Genomic DNA, 20,779 nt, shown 5'->3' with positions numbered 1-20,779 from the left:
TTTTCAAATCATTAGTCCTTGATACATTTACTTTTTATACTTCGTTAATTTCTGAGGGAGTTTATAAGTAAATATTTCATTAGATCTAAAAGAATAGTTTTTGTTAAAATTTTTAAATTTGTTTTTAAGGGAAAATATGGTCTTTTTAAGTACATCATGCTTTTTGTTTTGCTTTTTTTTGATTCATTATACCTTATGTGAGGTAGTCAAGATTGGTTTTTGTTAATAATAACTCCTAAGAACTTTATATATATATATATATATATATATATATATATATATATATATATATATATATATATATATATATATATATATATATATATATATATATATATATATATATATATATATATATATATATATATATATATATATATATATATGAATTGAATTTGATTTTATTTAGAATCAATAAATTTACAATCAATAATAATTTTTTTTTTATGTTTTTACAAATTCAATAATACTGTAAATTAGTCAATCATTAATTATAAAGTATATTGACGAAGAGATGCAACACCAGGCATCTCTATACTAACTAATGTGTAGGGCTAATTGTCAACATTTTTATATAAATTAGCTAGGTTCTCTTCATATTTTAACACTGCTAATCTCTCAGTTTTGGTTACATTTCTGCATGCTTCTTTGTGCTTGTCTTTGAGCTCTCTATGTGTATGGCGACCAGAGGCAATATATTTATTCCAAAGTTCTTGTTTTGTTCTAATAGCTTTTAAAACTTCGTCTGTTATCCATGGTTCGTGTTTCTTCTTGAAGGGCAAGGTAGTCGACGGAATGAGTTCTGTTGCTAGTTCGTCGTACACTTCTAGGAATAGATTGTAACATTCGTTAGCTGAGCAGTTTTAGAATAAGCTTTTCCAATTGGTTGAACTTAATTTTAGCGAGAAATTAGCGTAGTCGGCTCTGCTCCAGATATAGCGTTTTCGCTGCACGATTGGTGGTACTTTTATCTTGTCGTTCAGAACAAATCGACCCGTGATTAGAGCATGAGATTGTCCCATTGGAGTGTCCCCGAACGAGTCTTCTTCTTTTATTTCTATCAAGAGATCTGGTTTGTCTGTTATTACTAGGTCTAGAGTACTGTTCGGCTCTGAAAATCTGTTACTACGCTATGTTTTGAAGGTGATCAATTGTGTGAGTAGGCATTCAATTAAGCAATCTTGAAATTTCATGTCTCCTGGTCGTTCATTTAGCACGTGCGCTGTTGTCGCCACGCCACCGCCAATCTCAATATACTCATAAAATGTGTTGCTAAAATTAAAGTCCCCATAGATTATAATGAAATCACACTCTAACCTTTGGGCGGCAGCTTTCGAAGCTTTGATAGATACTATACAGTTTTTGAGAGTTTCGTCATTTAGGTCGTGTGGTCGATATATACATCCGAGAAGAATTGAGTTGTTGCCAAGCTTAATAACGCGCCACATTTGTTCAATGGAGTCTGAGTTCAATTTTGCAAAATTGGTTTCTAATGTAGTTATCTCTTCTTGTATATAAATGGCCACGCCACCTCCTCTTCCATCTCTATCTCTTCGATGAATTTGATAGCCTGGTATAACCGTGTCGCTTGTTCCGTTGTACCAAGTTTCGGTGAAGAATAAAATGTGAGGAGTATTTTTAACTTCTAAGTTGTGTAAACAGGCTATGGCTTCGTCGCGTTTGTTTTTATTTAGCAAGCATGGATTGTTGGCCCAAAAGGGGAGATTTACAGGAGATAGATTATTTTTATTTATTACAGGAATGCTGGGCGTTATGTTGGTGTGTTTTTTTTTAGGCGGACGAGTTTTCTTGAGCGGTTCTTGTTGTAGCGGCTGTATTACTTTTTCGATATTCGTTGAGAGCTGTAGTTGCTGAGGCGAACACATATTTCTTTTGCTCGTTTGACATTGTGACATCAATACAACATATTTGACCGGTTCTTTTGTGGATGACATTCTGAAACGGTTGGTCGAGAATCCCAGCATCTTTCAGCTCTTCGTTTTTCTTTTTAAGTCTAGCTCGAGTTTCGTTGAACGCTTCTTGCTGAGCCGGAGTTCTGTCTTCTCGTGTGAAAACTCCGTTAAATTGTTGTAGTTGATGGCGATTGCAGAGATTTAAAACAGCGGTTTGTTCCATTTCGTTTGCAAGAGAGACTTGAATAATATTAGAGTTATGAACAGTTTATTTTTTACTTGAGTTTAGGCGTCGAGCTTGTTTGATTGTAAAGTCATCAAGACCACAAGCCTTGATGAACTCCGTGACGCTTCTCTTGTCGTCTTTGTTCTCGGTTTTGGGTAGACCAACCACAATGACATTCATGGAACGATCCTGCCTGTCTTTTTTTTCGGCAGCGACAATATTTATTATTTCGTTTCTGTGTTTGACTGTTTCAGGTGCAATTTCTTTGAGTTTCGAGGCGTAGGTAATAGATTTCTTGTCTTCCAGTTTCTTGTTGAGATCGTAAATTTGGGCAGTTAGTTTAGTCTCGATTTCTTTATTCAATTTAATTATCGGTGTGAGCGCAGAGATTAATGCCACCTTGAGCATTTCAGCGATGCGGTTTTTGTAGTTTTCGTTGAATGTTTTGTTTGTGAATGTTGTTGCCATGGTATCTCTTATTGCTGCGTCGACTATTGATACGCAAGTTGTGTCGAGAGCTGCCGCAGCAGCCACTATTGATGTCATTTGATAATTGTCAATTTTATTAATTTACAATTATTAAAATAATAATAACAAAAATTTTAATAATAATGATAATAATAATAAAGATATTAGAATAATATATTTCAAGTTATACAATATAGTAGATAAACAAAATAAAACCAAAAATATTCAAATATATTATAGCAGTCAAATATAATATAGCAGTCAATATAATATAGCAGTCAAAAATATGTACAATTCCGAATAATTATAAACAAGGAAAAAGGACGATCTTCGAAAAATATATATATGTGCAAAAAGCTTTATAATTTATTGTATAATTATTTCAAAAAAATACCTTAACAAAAAAAACCTTAATTAACTAGGAAAAAAGACTCAAACAAAAACAAAAACTTAAAACAATATACTAAAAAGAGATAGTACAATAACTTAGGAAAACAAATATATATTAAATACTAGATTTAAGTTAATATAAAAAACCTTAACAAAATAAAACCTTAATTAACTAGGAAAAATTAGACTGAAACAAAACTTTACAATATATTTAAAAGAGAGTACAATAATCTAGGAAAACAAATATATATTAAATACTAGATTTAAAAGTTAAATCTTACGCAGAAAAAACACGTCTTATCACTTTTGAAGCGGAAGTCCAAAAAAGATAAATATATATATATATTTTTTTTCCTATTTTTTTATCATTTATTATCAAATCAAGTAATTTAATTGGTAAATTTTCTAGCCTTTTTTTATGAAGTAATGTATATTAAGTTTAATTTACATAAATTGACAGCTTGTTTGCTTTGAACCAGTTGTCTACTTTTTTCAGTTTTATATTTGTACATACATATAACTGACTAAAACTACTATTAGACATGCATAAAATTGTATAATCAGCATTCATAATTGAATTGAATTTTTTCTAATAGATTACAATAGTCGCTTATCTATATTTTATTTTTAGTATACACTGTAAAAAAAATATCTGTTATATTTTTAAAAAACATAACGCTAGATTTCATGTTTTATAGTGTTCTGAATTTATAAGTCAATTGGATGTTGAAGACTAGCACTTGAAACAAGTCCTTTAACAGTTCCGCCAATGCCGTCACATAGTGACTTTCTATGTGATGTTGCTAAGAAATTCCATTCACATTGCATCCCAAAAGCTTCAACATGATGACATAAATTTAAAAAATTGTGGTACTTGGAAATATTTCTTTGGATTTTTGTGGTACTTGGAAATATTTCTTGCACAAATTGGACAATTTTTTAATATACAATAAATAAATCCAACATCATGTGTTAAGTCGTCAGATATAAAACATAAAGATGTTGGTTAACTTTTAGTAGCACCCTCATCATTTTCGTTATAAATAACCACAGGATGTAGTGTGCATTGCTGTCGGTTCCGGTGGTAACTCTGGATTTTGTCTTATATGACAAATTTAAAGTTTTCTGCAAAATCAACCAAAACAATAATTTCATTTATGGGTATAGATGACTTTAATGTATTTATATATTTACCTTGTGCTTTAGCACTATAAAAGTGAGATGTTATGGTATCAAGTTTGTCACTAAGACTTTCAATGAATTCACCTACTGTAGATGTGTAACTTAGAAGCTCTGCTCTATCTGTTGTACTTCACTGTTTGTATTCAATTATTTCATCTTTATCAACTTTGTTATTTTCTTCAAATCATCCTTCATTTTGCAATAGATTTGCAGTTAATTGATAATATTTTGAATTTCAGGACAAAGATTACATCTATGAACCATGCATTCCCTTGATTCTCTGCTACAAACAATCTTCTCAATAAGTTCATGGTAATTCTTCTCCAGTTTAACTGCGCTAAGCATAAGCTTTAGGTTTTGGTTTATTGCACATATACAAACAGCATTTCTTTTTGACCAGCATAAATACACCATTTTGGCTTCGACTGAGCAAATTTAGAAAATCCTATTTTGGGCTGAGGGTGCTCTAGTTTGAATTCAATATATAATTTCTTTAAATTGCAAAGAAGTAATCGCTTTGATACATGTTTATTTTTGGATATACTTACAAAATCTTTTATAACTGGTAACTGCTGACTAAACTGATCATTACAATAGAAGCTTTTTATCTTAACAATAATATCTGATTCAACTCTAAAAATGTTAGTTTTTTCTGGAAGTGTTAATATTCCTTTTTTAAATTTAAGTTTTCTTGCTTTAGTTATGGTTGACTTTGATATATTAAATACTTTAGCTGCTTTCTTTAAAGACATTGAATCTGGAACCAATGTCAAAGTCTGAATTTTTTCTTTTCTTTTTGCTATTTTCAGCTTTTCTTGCATTTAAAGTATCAGTTTATCTAGATCTTCAGCTTTCTTCTCTTGTTCAACATTGGGCTCCTCAGTAACATCATTTTTCAAGCCTGTTGCGTTAACATTGAGGATATTTGATAGCTTTTTTGACATAACATCAGTAGCTTGTTGTTAACCCCATGAAATTTTATTGAAATTTTAGCATGTTGTGGAACTTTATGAAATTTTACTGGTGATTCATCTAATTTATCAAAACTGGTGTTTATAAGTTCTTTTTCTTGTGCAATTTCTATATCTTCATCAAAAAATGTTTGTTCCAGAAAATCATCTTCACCATTGTGGTCCTCAAAGGTAGACCAATCATCTAATTTTTTTACCATTTCTTTTCGACATAAAGGACACATTTTAAAACCAGGTGTTGTTTCAATACCAATTGAACACATATCTTTTGCTAGTTAAATATCAATTTCTCACAAACCACCTATAAATATATTATAATTTCATTTTATGACAGATCATTTGATAAAATACCAACTGTAGACAAAATCGTGTTCATTTTATTTTTTTTATTTTTTATTTAACTTTAAATAACCACACAGAACTATATACATTTATAAAAAATGTAGAAAACTTTTATCATTAGTATTTTTAAATAGGATATTAAATAATAATTATTTTTTAATTTTGATTATAACTTGTTTGTTTTTTTTAAAGATTAACTACAAAGAACAAACAACAGTTGGTAAAATGTCAGACTATTACTAAGTCTTAGCGTTTTAATATTGAGTGTTTCTTCTGCTTTAGTAAAAGATGACATAATAATATCATTAATTAGAAAGCAAAAATTTATTTAAAAAAGAAATATTTATTTGAATTAAAGTTTCTTTAAATAATAGGTTAAATTAGTTTTCTTTTGTATAATTTTTAATGACTAATAAAAATTGTCAATGTCAATTAATTTAAAAAGAAATCATAAACACAGACCTATAATATTTATTTTTTTACATAATACTCCTATATTTTTACAACAAATTTCAAAAAACCCACCCCTCAATTTTGTACCAAAACACTAATTATAATATCTATTTTAATAAAAACAAAAAAAGAATTCACAAAAAATTAATGCTACCATGGTTACCAGGCTTCCTTTTCTACCTTAATTTCAAAAATAGCTAGAGGTGAAGTACAATCCCCATATTGATGTAGTTCTAAATATTTTCACTGAAAACAAATGTTATATTCTGATTCCTCGTCCTAAAAACTATACTGGTGCTAATTTTCAGGTTAATCACATGTTTAGTTGAACAGTAACTTGTAAAACAAAAAACTATAGTATCAAAATGGCCGCCAAACAAAAAAAACTGCTAAAAATAGCTAATTTTAAAGTAACAATATCTCCCAAACCCATTTGGTATCAGTGCTAAAATTTTGCAAAGTAATCTATGTTATATAGGTTAAGCTTCGTGGCAACTTTTCACAGCTTCATTTATAACTAGATTTAACTTTTGAGCTGTAAAATATAGGTATATAGCTTTAGGCTCATCTTGTTTAAAAATATGATTCCGAATTTTTTCGTGACCTTTTAATTTTTTATAAAGGCCTCGCCGGTCTCTAATGTTTTTGTCGTGTTTGTCAGTTATCGTGGAGTTTTAAAAATAACCAATGTTTTCAATATAACGCATCTAGTTTACGAGAATAACAGCTATAACCTCTCAACTGTTCCATACTTTGTTGAAGTATTATAAAACTCTTCTGAAAGTTTTGGGCTCTCTACAGCTCAGGGTTCCTCAAAAAATTGTCTGTATTAGGAATTATAAAGAACAACGAATTTTAATAATTTTTCATTCGGAAAAAATTTACCCAAAACTTCGTGTTCGATGATATCTGCTTTTGGTCCATCAGGCTTTTGATGAACCATCAGACTTTTGATGAACCATCAGACTTTTGATGAACCATCAGACTTTTGATGAATCATCAGACTTTTGATGAACCATCAGACTTTTGATGAAACATCAGACTTTTGATGAACCATCAGACTTTTGATGAATCATCAGACTTTTGATGAACCATCAGACTTTTGATGAAGCATCAGACTTTTGATGAACCATCAGACTTTTGATGAACCATCAGACTTTTGATGAACCATCAGACTTTTGAAGAACCATCAGGCTTTTGATGAGCCATCAGACTTTTGATGAACCATCAGACTTTTGATGAACCATCAGACTTTTGATGAAACATCAGACATTTGATGAACCATCAGATTTTTGATGAACCATCAGGCTTTTGATGAACTATCAGACTTATCTCATTTTATCATCTAACTAATACAACACAGTGTTTTTTGTTTTTGTTTTTTTTTGCCATATTTGATCATTATAGCAAGTAATGTTATACCCAAATTTGTATACTATATATAATAACTGCATATTCCAAATTAAAAATTTTAATCAAAAAATTTAGGAAATTTAAAAAAATCAATTACCAGTTTTAATATTTCAATCATCCTTACATTGATTGTTTATCATTGATTGTTTATTTTAACACACTCTTTCTTGATTCCTGTCGTACAATGCTGCTTTTGTGAGTTCTAGATGACAGTTTCTTGAACGGATCATCGGCATTCTTAACTTTGGGGATGCCTAGACACTCAATCAGCACAAAATTAAGTAGTTAGTTCACATACTCAAGACCCTCCTGAATTCCCTGTCAGTTTTGCGTTGGCTGCTAGCATATTTGCCACATCACTTATTCAGGTCTTATGGACATTGGATGGAAGACCTGCAATCACACTAATTACATTGTAAAGGACTTAACAATGTTTTAAGATGTATGTCTACCTTCTGCACTTCCACAATACACCAGCAGCTTCTCCAGAGTTCAGTTCTTTGATATATAGTGAAATGTCAAGCCAAGGTATGGATCAAAGTTTCTAAACAAAATTTAATTAAATTTTATTTTATATTAGATTTTATTTAGTTTTTTTTGTGCTTTTAGGTTATTCCCCTATCCAGAAAAATAGACTAATTTTAACGCAATATTCACTTTTTTTTAAATGTATACTTTTATGGCCACAAATCATTGTAAAAGCCACTTCAACAGAATTGTCTTTTAGATCTGTTACAGCCTTGTTGATCACTGCCTTTTTTACCAATCGGTTGAGAAGAGGAAGCTTTGATCTAACATAGTTCTGGCTGACACGAGGAATTCTGGATCTAAGTATTTGACAAAGTCTTAAAATGCTGCCTCATTGATATGGTTGATGGCAAGATTACTGCGTGCTAAGTACTTCATTACAGTTAAATCAAATTTCAGTTGGACTGGTGATCTGACATTGTACTTGACAATCTTCTGAAGAATGGTGGTACGGTTGTAACAAATGAGTCCCTTCTACGGTCTGGAGACGTACAAAATCTTTTTGGTTATCTTTTGTTGGGGTAAACAACACTTTATTTGAATAATTGAAGGATATCAAATGATATTAAATTTGTTAAAATTGTTAAAAATGAAAAATCGGAATCATTGAAATAAAATTTTGGTAAAAAAAAAAAATGCTTTTTTACTTTAAAATTTAATTTAATTTAATTAAAATTTGATTTTACCCGGCGAACCAACAACATCAGTTCCAAAATTAGAAAAAGTTGAATCTGAGTTAACAGGTCAGTCCCTTTTATTATTAAAGGTTCTCTTTTCCACTTGGTTGTATAACTTACCAAGTTTCTTAGTATCATCCTGTCTTTTTCAACGCTATGCTGCCTTAAATGAAATAAATACTCTTGCCTGGTCTGGATGGATTATTAATCCTCAGCGAGATGATATTGGAGTTAGGTGTGGACAGAACTTTTCGACAAAGTTCCTGTTCCTGCTGGCATTTCGATTTGACAAGTGACCTTAGGATGACTCTTGTCTTCTTTGTTGAGAGCTTGAATTTAACAGCTAAATAAGATCCCAATTTATAATTTTTTTTTAACCATGCTGTTTTCAAACGCGTATTTTCCATTCAAGATGTAGTGAAATTATAAGTATTGCATTTATTTATATTGTTATGGTACATACGATTTCCTTTGGACAATTATATACGTTTTGCATACAAGTAATATCGATTGCAATACTACAATTCTCTTGGACATTATTTATGCATGAAGGTCTTTTTGTTTGAATACTAATAAAAGTTGTTTTTCTTAACTTAGGAGAATTTTACGCTAATGTTTTAATTAAATTACACATTTTTTATTGCTTACATTCTATTTTGAAAAATATTAGTTAAATATAAACCAATAAAAGCAAATTTCTGCGCGCAAAAATAAAATTAGCCAATCATACTTTAGAAATTTTTTTTAATTTTAATTTAGATGCAAAGCTTTATTTTATAATTGATTAAATAACTGTAGACTTTAAACTCAATTATAAATCTAATTCCAAATTTGATAAAATTTGAAACTCAATTTGAATTTCAAATTTTGTCAAGTTTGTATGTAATTAATCTGAATTCGAAATTAAAAATCAAATTCAAATCTAGATCTCAAATTTGACAAAATTTGAACTCGAGAGACCTCGAATTACGAATTTGTCAAAATGTTTTGCGGATTATTTTAACTCGACTACTGCTTCGAAGTCGATTTTCAAAAATGTTTCACAGAAACAATATAATTTTTTAATAACGCAAGTCTTCGTGGGATTGATATTTAGAAGGAAAAAAAGTGACGTTTCCGAAACGATACGGTACACATTTGAACTTTTAAGTTGATTATAACGTTAAAAATGTGTTTTGTTCAACAAAACCAAAATTAATATAAATAAGTAGGCAAGTATAACATTTTAAAATTCAAATTTTTTCTTGTACTAACGCGGGCCCCCGGGCGATATGACCTCTCTACGGCCATGCAACTGTCAAAAAACCTTTTTTAAATTTATTTTATTAAATTTTGTGTTTTAAGAATTATTTTAATGTTTACTAAAACGCGTGTTATAAATTAAAGTTTGAATTTCTAATTTTAAAAGTTCTTTTTGTTGTTCGTCATGAAAATGTTGTAAAGAATTCACGATCATTTCTCCGAACAGCTGGTCGCTTTTACTTATTTGGTCAATGCTAGGTATATGCTTTTCTTGGTATATGCTTTCTTCATCGTCGTCATCGTTTTTGGCCATGTCAAAGCGACGCTTTCTCGATTCATCTGTTTTGAATTCTAACGGTTGAATTTTGGTTACATAGATTGTGGGATCTCCGATGTTATCGTTTAACTGATTTTCGGAGTTTTTTTCGTGCTCATCATGAGGGTTTACGTATGACATTTGAACATTTCTACGACTTTTACGGAGGTTACTTTTATTTGCTCGATTTACAAGAGAATCTCGCAAAAATGACATGTTATTATAATATTTCCATCGAGAAACGTATGGCGTGTTTGGATTGGCTAGCTCTTTAGCCTCAATTCTTTGTCTCTGTGAACCGTAATAAGTTCGAAGACTGTGCATTTTATCGGTAATGTCTTTAACACTAATATTTAGTTCATTGGCGATCTGCTCCATAGCAATCTTTCTTTCGTTCTGCGAATAGTAATTTGGATGCTCGTTATTGTACAAAATTTCACTTTCTCTCCATAAACTCATTAGCTTTACGCATTCTTCGTCAGTCCATTCTCGTCGTTGACTCAAATCAAATTTGCTTATTGTTGCTATGCTTTTTTCTTGGTTACTGCCGTCATCGGAACTTGAAGGAGACACTAAGCCGTCAAAATCATTTCCTACAAAATAATGGAGAACTAATAACTATAAACTTATCAAAGTTATATTAACTCCCTAAATTTAACTATTTTTAAAGTTAGATTAACTTCCTAACGTTTTATTAACTCTTAAAAGTTATATCAATAGCGATGTTACCTCCATATTACCAACATACTACCTTCATAAAGCTAAATTAACTTTTTAAAGTTTAATTAACTGTTTAATGAAAACAAATAACTCTGTATAGTTTTTTTTTTTATCTAGTTCATAAATCGAAACTCGTAATTTTTTTTCCTAACATTTTGTATATGTATTTTGAACGGTGAATGATATTGCTTTTCTAGACAATAAGTCAATAAGAAGCTACCTCTACTAGTTTCGTGATAAGGTGAACTGGACATTTTTATTCGCTCATCAACATGGTTATGTGTCGCCATTTTAAGAATTTTGTTGCGCGTTGTTTTTTTTTGTTGTTGTTTTTTTGTACAAATAAGATTTATACATACGCAAAGCTCTTTAATCTTTGCGCAATACTTGCTATGCAGAAGTTTCTTGAAAGGCTCTTTGAGATTTGTTATTTTAAGTTGTTCAATATAATCGACATTGCATTGTTCTTATTGTTCGCGTAATACGAACGTTTCATTGGTTGCATAAACAGTTAATAAGTTTTTTTTCTTTGACGTCAAAGAAATCTTTGCAACCAGCGTGCAATTTAATTTCATGTAACGTTTATGTACTTCAACTGTGTGGCTATTGTTTATTTTTGCACGTGCTTCTCTTAACAAATTCTTACGCTATTCTTGCTAAATTAAGCAAGAATATATGTGCTAAGTCAGTTTTTACTCAATTAGATATTTTTTAAGGTTTTTTTTAACTTCATAAAAAAAGTCATTTTTATAAAATGTAGTTTTTATGATTACATTTTGTTTAAGGAAATAAATGATTTTATTTATAGAGAGTTAAAAAAAAAACCTTAAAAAATATCTAATTGAGTAAAAACTGAAACTGTCTGTAATTGAGTTTGAAACTCTGATTCTAACTAACTCATATATAGAATTAAAAAAAAAAATTAACTAAATAACTATGATGCTATAAAAGTATTAAAATTAATAAACTAAAAATTAAAAAATAGTAATATAAAAATCTATTTAAATAATAAATTAAGTTCAACAATATTTAATACTATGGTCAAACTCTGAAAAATGATTACTATATTTACGTTAATATAATTCTAAAAAGTGATGTAAAGTAATTTTTATATTTTGACCAGGTATTGGATTTGACTTATTTGGTTGCTGACTTCATAAACGCTTTAGTGACCAAAAACGATATTAATATGGAAACGAACTATGGAAAAAGCACTACAAACTCAGTAAACAGCGATTACTGTCAAGTATGGGATATATGAAGTTAATTATGCACATGGTCGGTTTTTTAATGCAGCACAATTTATAATGACGTTTTTTTATTTTTTTTTATTTTTTATTTGTGAAACTTTAACTGATTAATTTTAAATATTTTATAAATTTTTAAATATTTTATATTTTTAGAAATAGAAAAAAAAATTGTATAGATTATAAGTTAAGTGACTGGAAACATGCATAAGAAATCGATTAATAATTAATGGCTTTAATTAAATAAATGAAGTTTACCGCTGATGCTTTGTAATACTTGAAAATGGAAACTTGAAACAAATAGATTGATAAAACCTAAAATTTATTGAAATGACATTATTTATCATAATGAATTTAACGTATGATAACTTATTTAGATTCTGTTAGCATTTTGTCTAAATTCTGAGGTCTTGTCTAGCGTAAACGATGCGCTGATTATGAAAAGTGACTGAAAATTAGATAATACATTAGGGAGGTACCGGGATTCCGTTCCGGCCGGAATCTGTGGCTTTTCGGTCATTCGGTTCCGGCCGTAATGCCGAAATCTTTATTTATTTAAGACACAGACTGTGTAAATTAAATCAAAAAATCATTGTCCTATAGGGCAATGAAGAACTATGGGTAAACCAAGGTAAAAAATACAAAATTCTTGACAAATACAATGTAATTTTAGGTAAAGCTACAGTTTAGCGCTCTAAAATAGTTTTAATTTTTCCCTTGTTGCGCTCTCGTTAGTGGAGAGTTTTTAAACATAATAAAATAAGTAAAATAGTAAAAGAAAAAAGATTGCTGCCCTTTGCCAAATCCTCAGTCAATGTAGCAGCACTTCCTTGTAGCAGCAGGCTATAAGATAGTCTATGTATGTACTAAAGCCAATAAATATTCTTTATGTTTAAATTAAGTCACCACTTTGAGCAAGTCTCCACACGAAAGTGCAACAAGCGATGAAATAAAATTATTTTAGAATTTTATTTGATTTGCCGGAAAAAATTTCGGCCGGAACGAGATTTATATTTATGTAGTTTTTTACTTTCAAGATTGAAAGCCTGCACCTCAACATTGTGGCTACAAAATATATATATATATATATACAGACACATATATATATATATATATATATATATATATATATATATATATATATATATATATATTATAGGTTATAAAAATATATTATATAGCCACGATGCTGAGGTGCAGGCTTTCACTTTCAATCTTGAAAGTAAAAAACTACATAAATATAAATCTCGTTCCGGCCGGAATTTTTTCCGGCAAATCCGGCTCCGGCCGGGTTTCAAAATTTCCAATCCGGTACACCCCTAAAATACATCAACAAGGTACCGAAACCGACCTTTTTATTTTTATTTTCGTTATATGAATTATAAAACAATCTTCCTTATAAACTAAAAGCTCCCCGTTCATTTTCAACCTTTAAAAGTATCTTATTCAACTTCTTATTAAAATATATAGTTATTGTTGTTTTTGTTGTCGTTGTTACTATTATTATTATCGTTGCTGTCGTTTTTATTACTTATATTATTGTTGTTATTGTTGATGGTGTTGTTATTGTTGTTATTACTATTATTGTTGTTGTTGTTTTTGTTGTTATTGCTATGATTATTGTTGTTGTTGGTGGTGGTGTTGCAATTTCTATTATTGTTGTTGTTGTTGTTATTACTGTTATTGTTGTTGTTATTATTATTGTTGTTGTTGTCGTTACTGGTGGTGTTATTATTGCTATTACTGTTGTTTTTGTTGTTGCTGTTTTAATTTTTATTATTATTTTCATCGTATTTAATATTAGTTGTGCTCAGAGCAACGGCTTTGAGTAAATACCTAATGACAGGTTTTTTTATATTGGCTCCGACCCACTAGTCACAGCACTGGTTGTACTATTAGTAATTTAATGCGGACCTTGTTATCTGGCCTCTATATGGCAATATGCCGTATGAGGATACCACAAAACCTTTTATATAATGTCATAAATTGTTTTTTTGAGGATAAACCATTATGCCTATATATATATATATATATATATATATATATATATATATATATATAATATATATATATATATATATATATATATATATATATACACGTATAATATATATATATATATATATATATATATATATATATATATATATATATATATATATATATATATATATATATATATATATATTTCTACATAAATTAATATAAAACTTTTATGAATATTCGAGTAACGAAATCTACGTCTTTAAAAAAAACGTCAATGCATTGAGTATACTACAATTTATATAAAAACTTCTTTATTAACTTTTTTGCTGCTAGTTTTTTTATTAATTGTGTTACAAGCTATTTACAAAAAAAAAACTTTATATAACGTTATACTAGACTAATTTTTGTTTTTTTTTATCCCGGTAATGTAAACATTTGTTTTAATTCAATTTTATTTACACAAAATTACGCAGATTTGAGAATAAAAAAGATCATAGAAAAGATAATAAAAAAGATCATAAAAAAAAAAAACTCTGTTATCAAAAACCCACAATTAAAACAGAGTTTAAAAATTAAAGTCTCTTTCAAATTCATTAGTTAAGATTAAGACCGTACTAACTAGGATCATTTCTATAGTATGCCTCCTGTCATTGTAATTCTACAAAGACAACCCGTCAAACCATGATGATGAGCTGATGTCACGGTACCTGAGCGTGATGTCGAGTTTGTATAGATGATCGTTCTGTTAGTCCAAGCGACGAGCAGAGGGTACCGTTACCGGCTGAATGGTTCTTTAATTAATATGTAAACAAATCAGTATCTCTAACTGGAGTTATATATACAGAAAAAAGTGCATGATTTTTCCTCCTTATTTAAAGAACTTTTGCTAGAGTTAAATTATTGTTGTGTCGTGTTATAGTATCTGTAATGACGTATTCTCCTTAGAAGATTCGTAAATATAAGCGAAAAAACCATTTTTCAGAATATGTAAGAATAAACAAATATATAAAAAATAAAAAGCTAATTAAAAAAAAAAAACATAGTTTGTGCTAAGAACAAACCCTTCGTTAATTAGTAAAATATACCCATTTATTTATTAGTAATCTAAGTTTCCTTTAATTCCAAATTTGCGGTTAATTAAAACCGGAAATAGTCGTTGGACGCAAATAAAGTTATAAAGACAAACAACTAAACGAGGTTGAGGAGTTCTGATTTACGTAATGGAAAAAATTGCATACCATTAGAATGGTTTTGAGTTTCCATTAAATGCAATTAGGGATGAAAATTTTTATACCGGGAAATTTTAAAAAAAAGATTAAATTTTTTAAAAAGTTATTTTTAATTAATAGGTAAATTTTTATGTCTTATTTAGGCAATTGTTACGGACAACTTTGTGGTAAAATATTGTGAAGCAGGTTATAAAAATTTTAGAATGCCTTCTTTGAAAAACACTTTTTTTTAGCATTTTGTTGAGTTTTTTTTTTATTGTAACTATAAGGAGCAACTATAATAATCTGTTTTCAAAATTTTCTAAAATTATTTTATTCTTTTATTTGCTAAGCATATTGATGTTCATTGCCGTAGCAAGCTTTGTTTAAGACAAAATTACAAAAACATAATTTGCAACCCCACCCCTAAAGGGGATGAGGCATTTTTGTCTATTAAATTGGCCTTCAAATTACTGAAAACTGTAAAATTGTATATAAAAAGACTTGATTGAATATTTACAGTATTTTACAATTTTTTTTTGATTAACGGAATTCCGGATTTTTTTCTCAACTTTTAGTTTATCCGGATATCCAAAACGTTTTCCATAGATACAAGTTTAGGTATTTTTGTAATATATTTGCTTTTTAAACTTTTTCACTTATTACTCATAGAAAATTCGGAAAAGTTAAAAACAAAATTAGAAATAATTCAGTTAAAGGCAAAATTATAAGGAAATATATTCCGAATTTTTTCCGGATATTTTACACAAACAATTTTCCGGATATTTAAAATATGGTCTGGATGATCTATGAATGATCTATGATCTATGGTCTGGATGATCTGAATGATCTATGAATGAAAGACAAAAAGTAAAGAAATATTTTTGCTTAATTTGAACTATTTAAAAATAAAGTTAGCAACAAAAATAAAGAACAAATGATTTCGAGGTCATAAATTACGCCGCTATGATTGAATAAGTGCTTTTAGAACTTGAGTCTCACTCGCCACAACCTTGCTAGGGCACTTTTGATTTTATAAACCAATAAATTAAAAAAATTATGCAATACTTTATTGTGGTTTAAATGTACTATGTATAACAACAAAAACAACAATAATAATAACAACAACAACAACATTTAACGTACTTTTCTACCATTACTACCAACTGGGCGGTTTGTGTGTGTGTGTGTGTATGTGTGTGTGAGAGTGTGTTTTACAAGAGTTATACAAAGCAAATTAATTTTTTTATTATTTTAACAAAAATTCAGATCAAACGTGTTTTCTAATGTCATTTTTAGATAAATTATTATAATCTAACAAAGCTAGTTCATTTATAACCTGTACCATTTATAAAAATGTTTTAAATGCAGTCTTTATACATAAAAATCTTCATATCTTTTTTAAAATTTATATACAATCTTTAATCTAGGGTTGCCAGACGTCTGGCTCATACGGAGGAGAATACAGCGCCAAAACTGTAAAAATAATTTATCTTTTTTAATGTGTTCTCCTTCGTAAAAGCCGGACATCTGGCAACCCTAATCTTTAAATGTAAAAAATCTTTGTTTCTTCAAAACACTGTAAAACAAAACGCAATAAAATTTATTAATCTTAAAAAGATTTTATTCTTTGTATTTTGTGAATATTTTAGATCGTAGTTGAAAGAAAAGATAAAAAGTAAATAAGTAAAATTATGTTATACACAAGCTTAAAAGCTAACTCGGAAAACATCTACTTTCTTTTATTCTACAAAATTGATATACGTAAAAGTAATAAATAACAACTTGAGTGTTTCATTGTTTTTTGGTATCGTATTTTATTTCGTCATCCATACTGACGTAAAAAACTGTTTACAAAGATGTTCATCGAATACGTATACAAAAAAAAAAAACAAAAAAAAAAACAGAAAAAATAATTATGAACATAAATCAAAAAAATTGCCGTAAAAGAATATGAATTTACAAAAAAGTTTACAATTTCCCAATGACCCCGTTAAAGTACGAATGTAATAATAGTTTTATTGTTTCGTCTAAAAAATGTGTTTTGTCTAAAAAAAAATTTCTTAAAAAATTGTTTCAAAAATGCGCGATAAAGATTGATAAACTTGATTATAAAATTTTGACCAAAAGATGAGCGTTTTTTGCTTGTGGGTCTTTATTTTATGTTTTTGGTTGAAATATTTAAAGAATACCCAAATACTACGATAATAAAACGAATATTTTTGAAACAAGGAAATTAATTTTATAAAACTATATAATTATATATTTTTTTATTTATAACTATATAACTTATTTATACAATTTATTTGTAACTATATAGTTATATAAAATAAATTATATAGCTATAAATTTGCTGAAAATTTTTGGAAATTTTGAGCAAAATTTCTTAAAAAATTTCCAAAAATTTTCAACAAAATTGCAATATTAAATTAAAACCATTGCTATAGTTACACTATAGTTAATTAATTTTTTGTGCTTTTTTTTTAAATGTTTTGTTTACATTTGACGTAATATAAATTGCATATTTTCAAATACAAACAAGGCTTCTAAAAGAAGATCGCAATAATCTTATCGTCAGAAGCCTTTTACAAAAGAGAGTAAAATATTACAAAAACGCCTTTTTACAATAAGAGTACGTAAAAGATAACACAAAAACATTAAATCGTACTTAGATAAATGAAAATAAATTGTAAGCAAGTATAAAAAAAAACTTGAACCTACATGACAATAAAAATTAATTTTTATCACAAGATAAATTAAAAATATTCTAAGATATTTTCAAAAGAGAAAATGAGATCTTTTAATTTATTTTTAAGAATAGGATAAGTTAGGGGTAAGCCGAAGTTAGGCAAAATAATTTTGTTCCAGAGATGAGCTGCATGATAAGTGATACAGAATTGATTGAATTTTGTTCGACAGAGTGGTTCATTTAAATAATAATTATTCCTCGTGTTAAACTTGCTTAATGGTTTCAAAATAAAAAGGTCTTTAAAAATTAAAGGAGATAAATCATACTTCCTCATATAAACAACTGATAAACGATATACAACTACTAAACGTATTGCGTTTACAATACGATTAGTTTATATATATATCGAGGATTTTCATTTGATTAAAAAGTATTAAGGAATGTGCGAACCGATCCGCAGAATTAATTAAACGGATTGCATGTTTCTGACGGCAATAGTAACATTGTAACTTGCTTTGATCAGTGCTACCACAGGCAATAACTCCATAACTTGCATAACTGTGAGTAAAAGAATAACAAAGTTTAGTTAAATTATTTTTATGTAAATGAGTAAGCGCCTTATATAAAATTCCGATACTTTTTGAAACTTTCGAGCAGACATAGTTAATATGATGTTTCCATGTGATGTTCTCGTCAATGAAAACCCCAAAGTATTTAGTTACAAAATCTCTTTTTATTTCAATATGTATAGTCAATAAGATTTTTTGATGATTTATGCAAGTCGTTGATATATATTAAAAACAAAAGAGGGCCTGAGATGGAACCTCGCGGAACACCACAGGAAACACTTAAAAACTGTTTATGATTAAGTTCATTACAAGAAAGAAATTGTTTTCTGTTAGATAAATAACTTTGAAACCATTTAATTACTCTTTCATTTATTCCGTTATAATTAAGTTTGAAGCAAAGAATCATGATCGACAGTATCAAATGCTTTTGAAAGATCGATAAAAATTCCTATTGTGAATTGAGATTTTTCAAAAGAATTGGAAATTTCATGTATCAACTGAATAATTGCATACTCAGTTGAGTTATTCTTTTTAAAGCCAAACTGATTGTTATATAATAAATTATTTAAATACTCTTTTGAACATGATTCTTTCTAGTATTTTTGAAAATATAGATAAGATAGAGATAGGCCGGTAATTACTAATGTCGGATTTGTCACCTTTGAATAGTGGAATAACTTTAGCAATTTTCAATTGATCAGGAAAGACTCCTTGTTCTATAGATGATTTAAGGACTTTAAAAAGAATATATTTTATTTGTTCAAAGCAATCTAAAATTATGTTACCATTGATTTCATCAGGTCCAACTGCTTTATTTTATTTAATGTTTTAAAGGCTTTTTCGAACTCATCAAATAGTTACTTTTTAGATAACTCATACGAGTGAATGCAATTACCATCGGTATTAGGAAATCTTTAAATGAGGCTTCAGTGTTCGGAATTAATTTAGATAGTTTAGGGCCAATTTCAACAAAGAATGTTTTAAATTCGTGAGCTATTGTTTGAGAATTATTTATAGTATTGTTATCCACTTTGATCATATGTGGCAGGGAACCTGAGTATGGCTTTGATTTACCGATAATTTCTTTTATTATTTACCAGGACCGTTTACAATTATTTTTTGCTTTATTGTGAATTTTAGAATAGTAATGTTTTTTTAAGATTTTTCGAACTTTTTCAAAAAGATTTTTGTAATCTTTGTATATTTTCTCATTGGCGAATGATTTGTTTTTTAGATATTATATGTATAATTTCTGCTTAACTTTTGATGATTTTTTTTTTTTAACTTTTGGTAACCCAGGGAGAATTAACGTTTTTTTGATTTATTGTTTTTTCATATAAAGGAATATTTGCATCATAAATAGAGTAAAATGTATTCAAAAAAATATCGTAAATGTTGTTTGCGTTATCAATAAAGTCGATGTTTTTCCAATGAAGCAACGATAATTGTGTTTTAAATTGCTCAACATTTTTTTGGTTATAGTTGCGTAATCGAACTTTTATGTTAGTTTTAATCATAATTTTAGAGTTGAAGTTAATGGTAAAAAAGATAGGGAAATGGTCAGATATATCTGTTTTTAAGATACCTTTATTTAAGTCACTGTTAAAAAATTAGTTGTTAGAATGTTATCAATTAGAGTACCTGATATTGGAGTTACTCTGGTAGGGCGATTTGTTAAAGGAATGGCTCCCATTTCAAAAATAGAATCATTTTTTGGCTTTTTTGGCTTTTGGCTTTTTAACTGACAAGACGCGTTTTTAGACGCGTAAGTATTTGTTTGTTTTTTCGAACTTTTTCTACAGATTTAAACGATAGTTTTTATTTCATCTGTGTTCTTACTTTACAATTATTTTTTTCTATGCACTTTTTCTTCTTCATATATTTCTTATCTGCACTCTAAGACATTTTTACTATTCGATAGCCTTACTTTTCTACTAACATTTTAATCGATCGAGTAAATTTATTTTGTTGTAATTATCTGCTTACTTTACATACATATATTTATAAAAATATATATCTAATCGAGGGTTTTATTTGTATCTAAATTATTCTTATTTTCCAATTTTTTTGATACTTTTTAAACGAGTTCTAAAGTTCTTTTCTTTCCATTCTTCTTCCTCTCATAGTTTTCATACCGAATAGTTTTGCTGTGCACCTGGTCTACTTATCTGTTTGTTTTATTTTAAATTTAGATTTCTATAAGCTTTTTTATTGTTCTTTCATCATACCTAAAGTTTTT

At 28.4% G+C, this 20,779-nt stretch overlaps 2 protein-coding genes, 1 long non-coding RNA gene and 1 pseudogene across 4 annotated transcripts in view; 3 read left to right on the top strand and 1 right to left on the bottom strand.

Moving 5' to 3' along the window:
* Positions 1–12,228, top strand: part of LOC101238547 (pleckstrin homology domain-containing family H member 2) — a 96,736-nt gene extending 84,508 nt beyond the window's left edge. For both annotated transcript variants that reach the window (XM_065806099.1, XM_065806100.1), the window contains one exon: positions 11,965–12,228. In XM_065806099.1, coding sequence (XP_065662171.1) covers positions 11,965–12,102 — 138 coding nt within the window. In that variant the 3' untranslated portion in view covers positions 12,103–12,228. The remainder of the gene's footprint in view (positions 1–11,964) is intronic.
* LOC136084877 (uncharacterized) lies at positions 7,565–8,522 on the top strand. Its single transcript, XR_010640912.1, has 2 exons — positions 7,565–7,886; positions 7,968–8,522. It is a non-coding gene; the product is annotated as an uncharacterized LOC136084877 (long non-coding RNA).
* On the bottom strand, positions 9,859–11,265 carry LOC101238213 (uncharacterized). The gene is made up of 2 exons (XM_065806098.1): positions 11,062–11,265; positions 9,859–10,714 (listed from the first exon to the last, which is right to left on the bottom strand). The coding sequence occupies exons 1-2, from the start codon at positions 11,129–11,131 to the stop codon at positions 9,915–9,917; spliced, it is 870 nt and encodes a 289-aa protein (XP_065662170.1). The 5' UTR covers positions 11,132–11,265; the 3' UTR covers positions 9,859–9,914.
* Positions 12,229–14,679: 2,451 nt separating the features above from the next.
* Positions 14,680–14,864, top strand: LOC124811702 (small nucleolar RNA U3; annotated as a pseudogene).
* Positions 14,865–20,779: the final 5,915 nt, after the last annotated feature.

The sequence above is a fragment of the Hydra vulgaris genome, chromosome 09, assembly GCF_038396675.1.
Source record: "Hydra vulgaris chromosome 09, alternate assembly HydraT2T_AEP".
NCBI lineage: Eukaryota > Metazoa > Cnidaria > Hydrozoa > Anthoathecata > Hydridae > Hydra > Hydra vulgaris.
The sequence above is the reverse complement of the archived record's forward strand: the minus strand, read 5'-3'. Positions and strand labels throughout refer to the sequence as shown.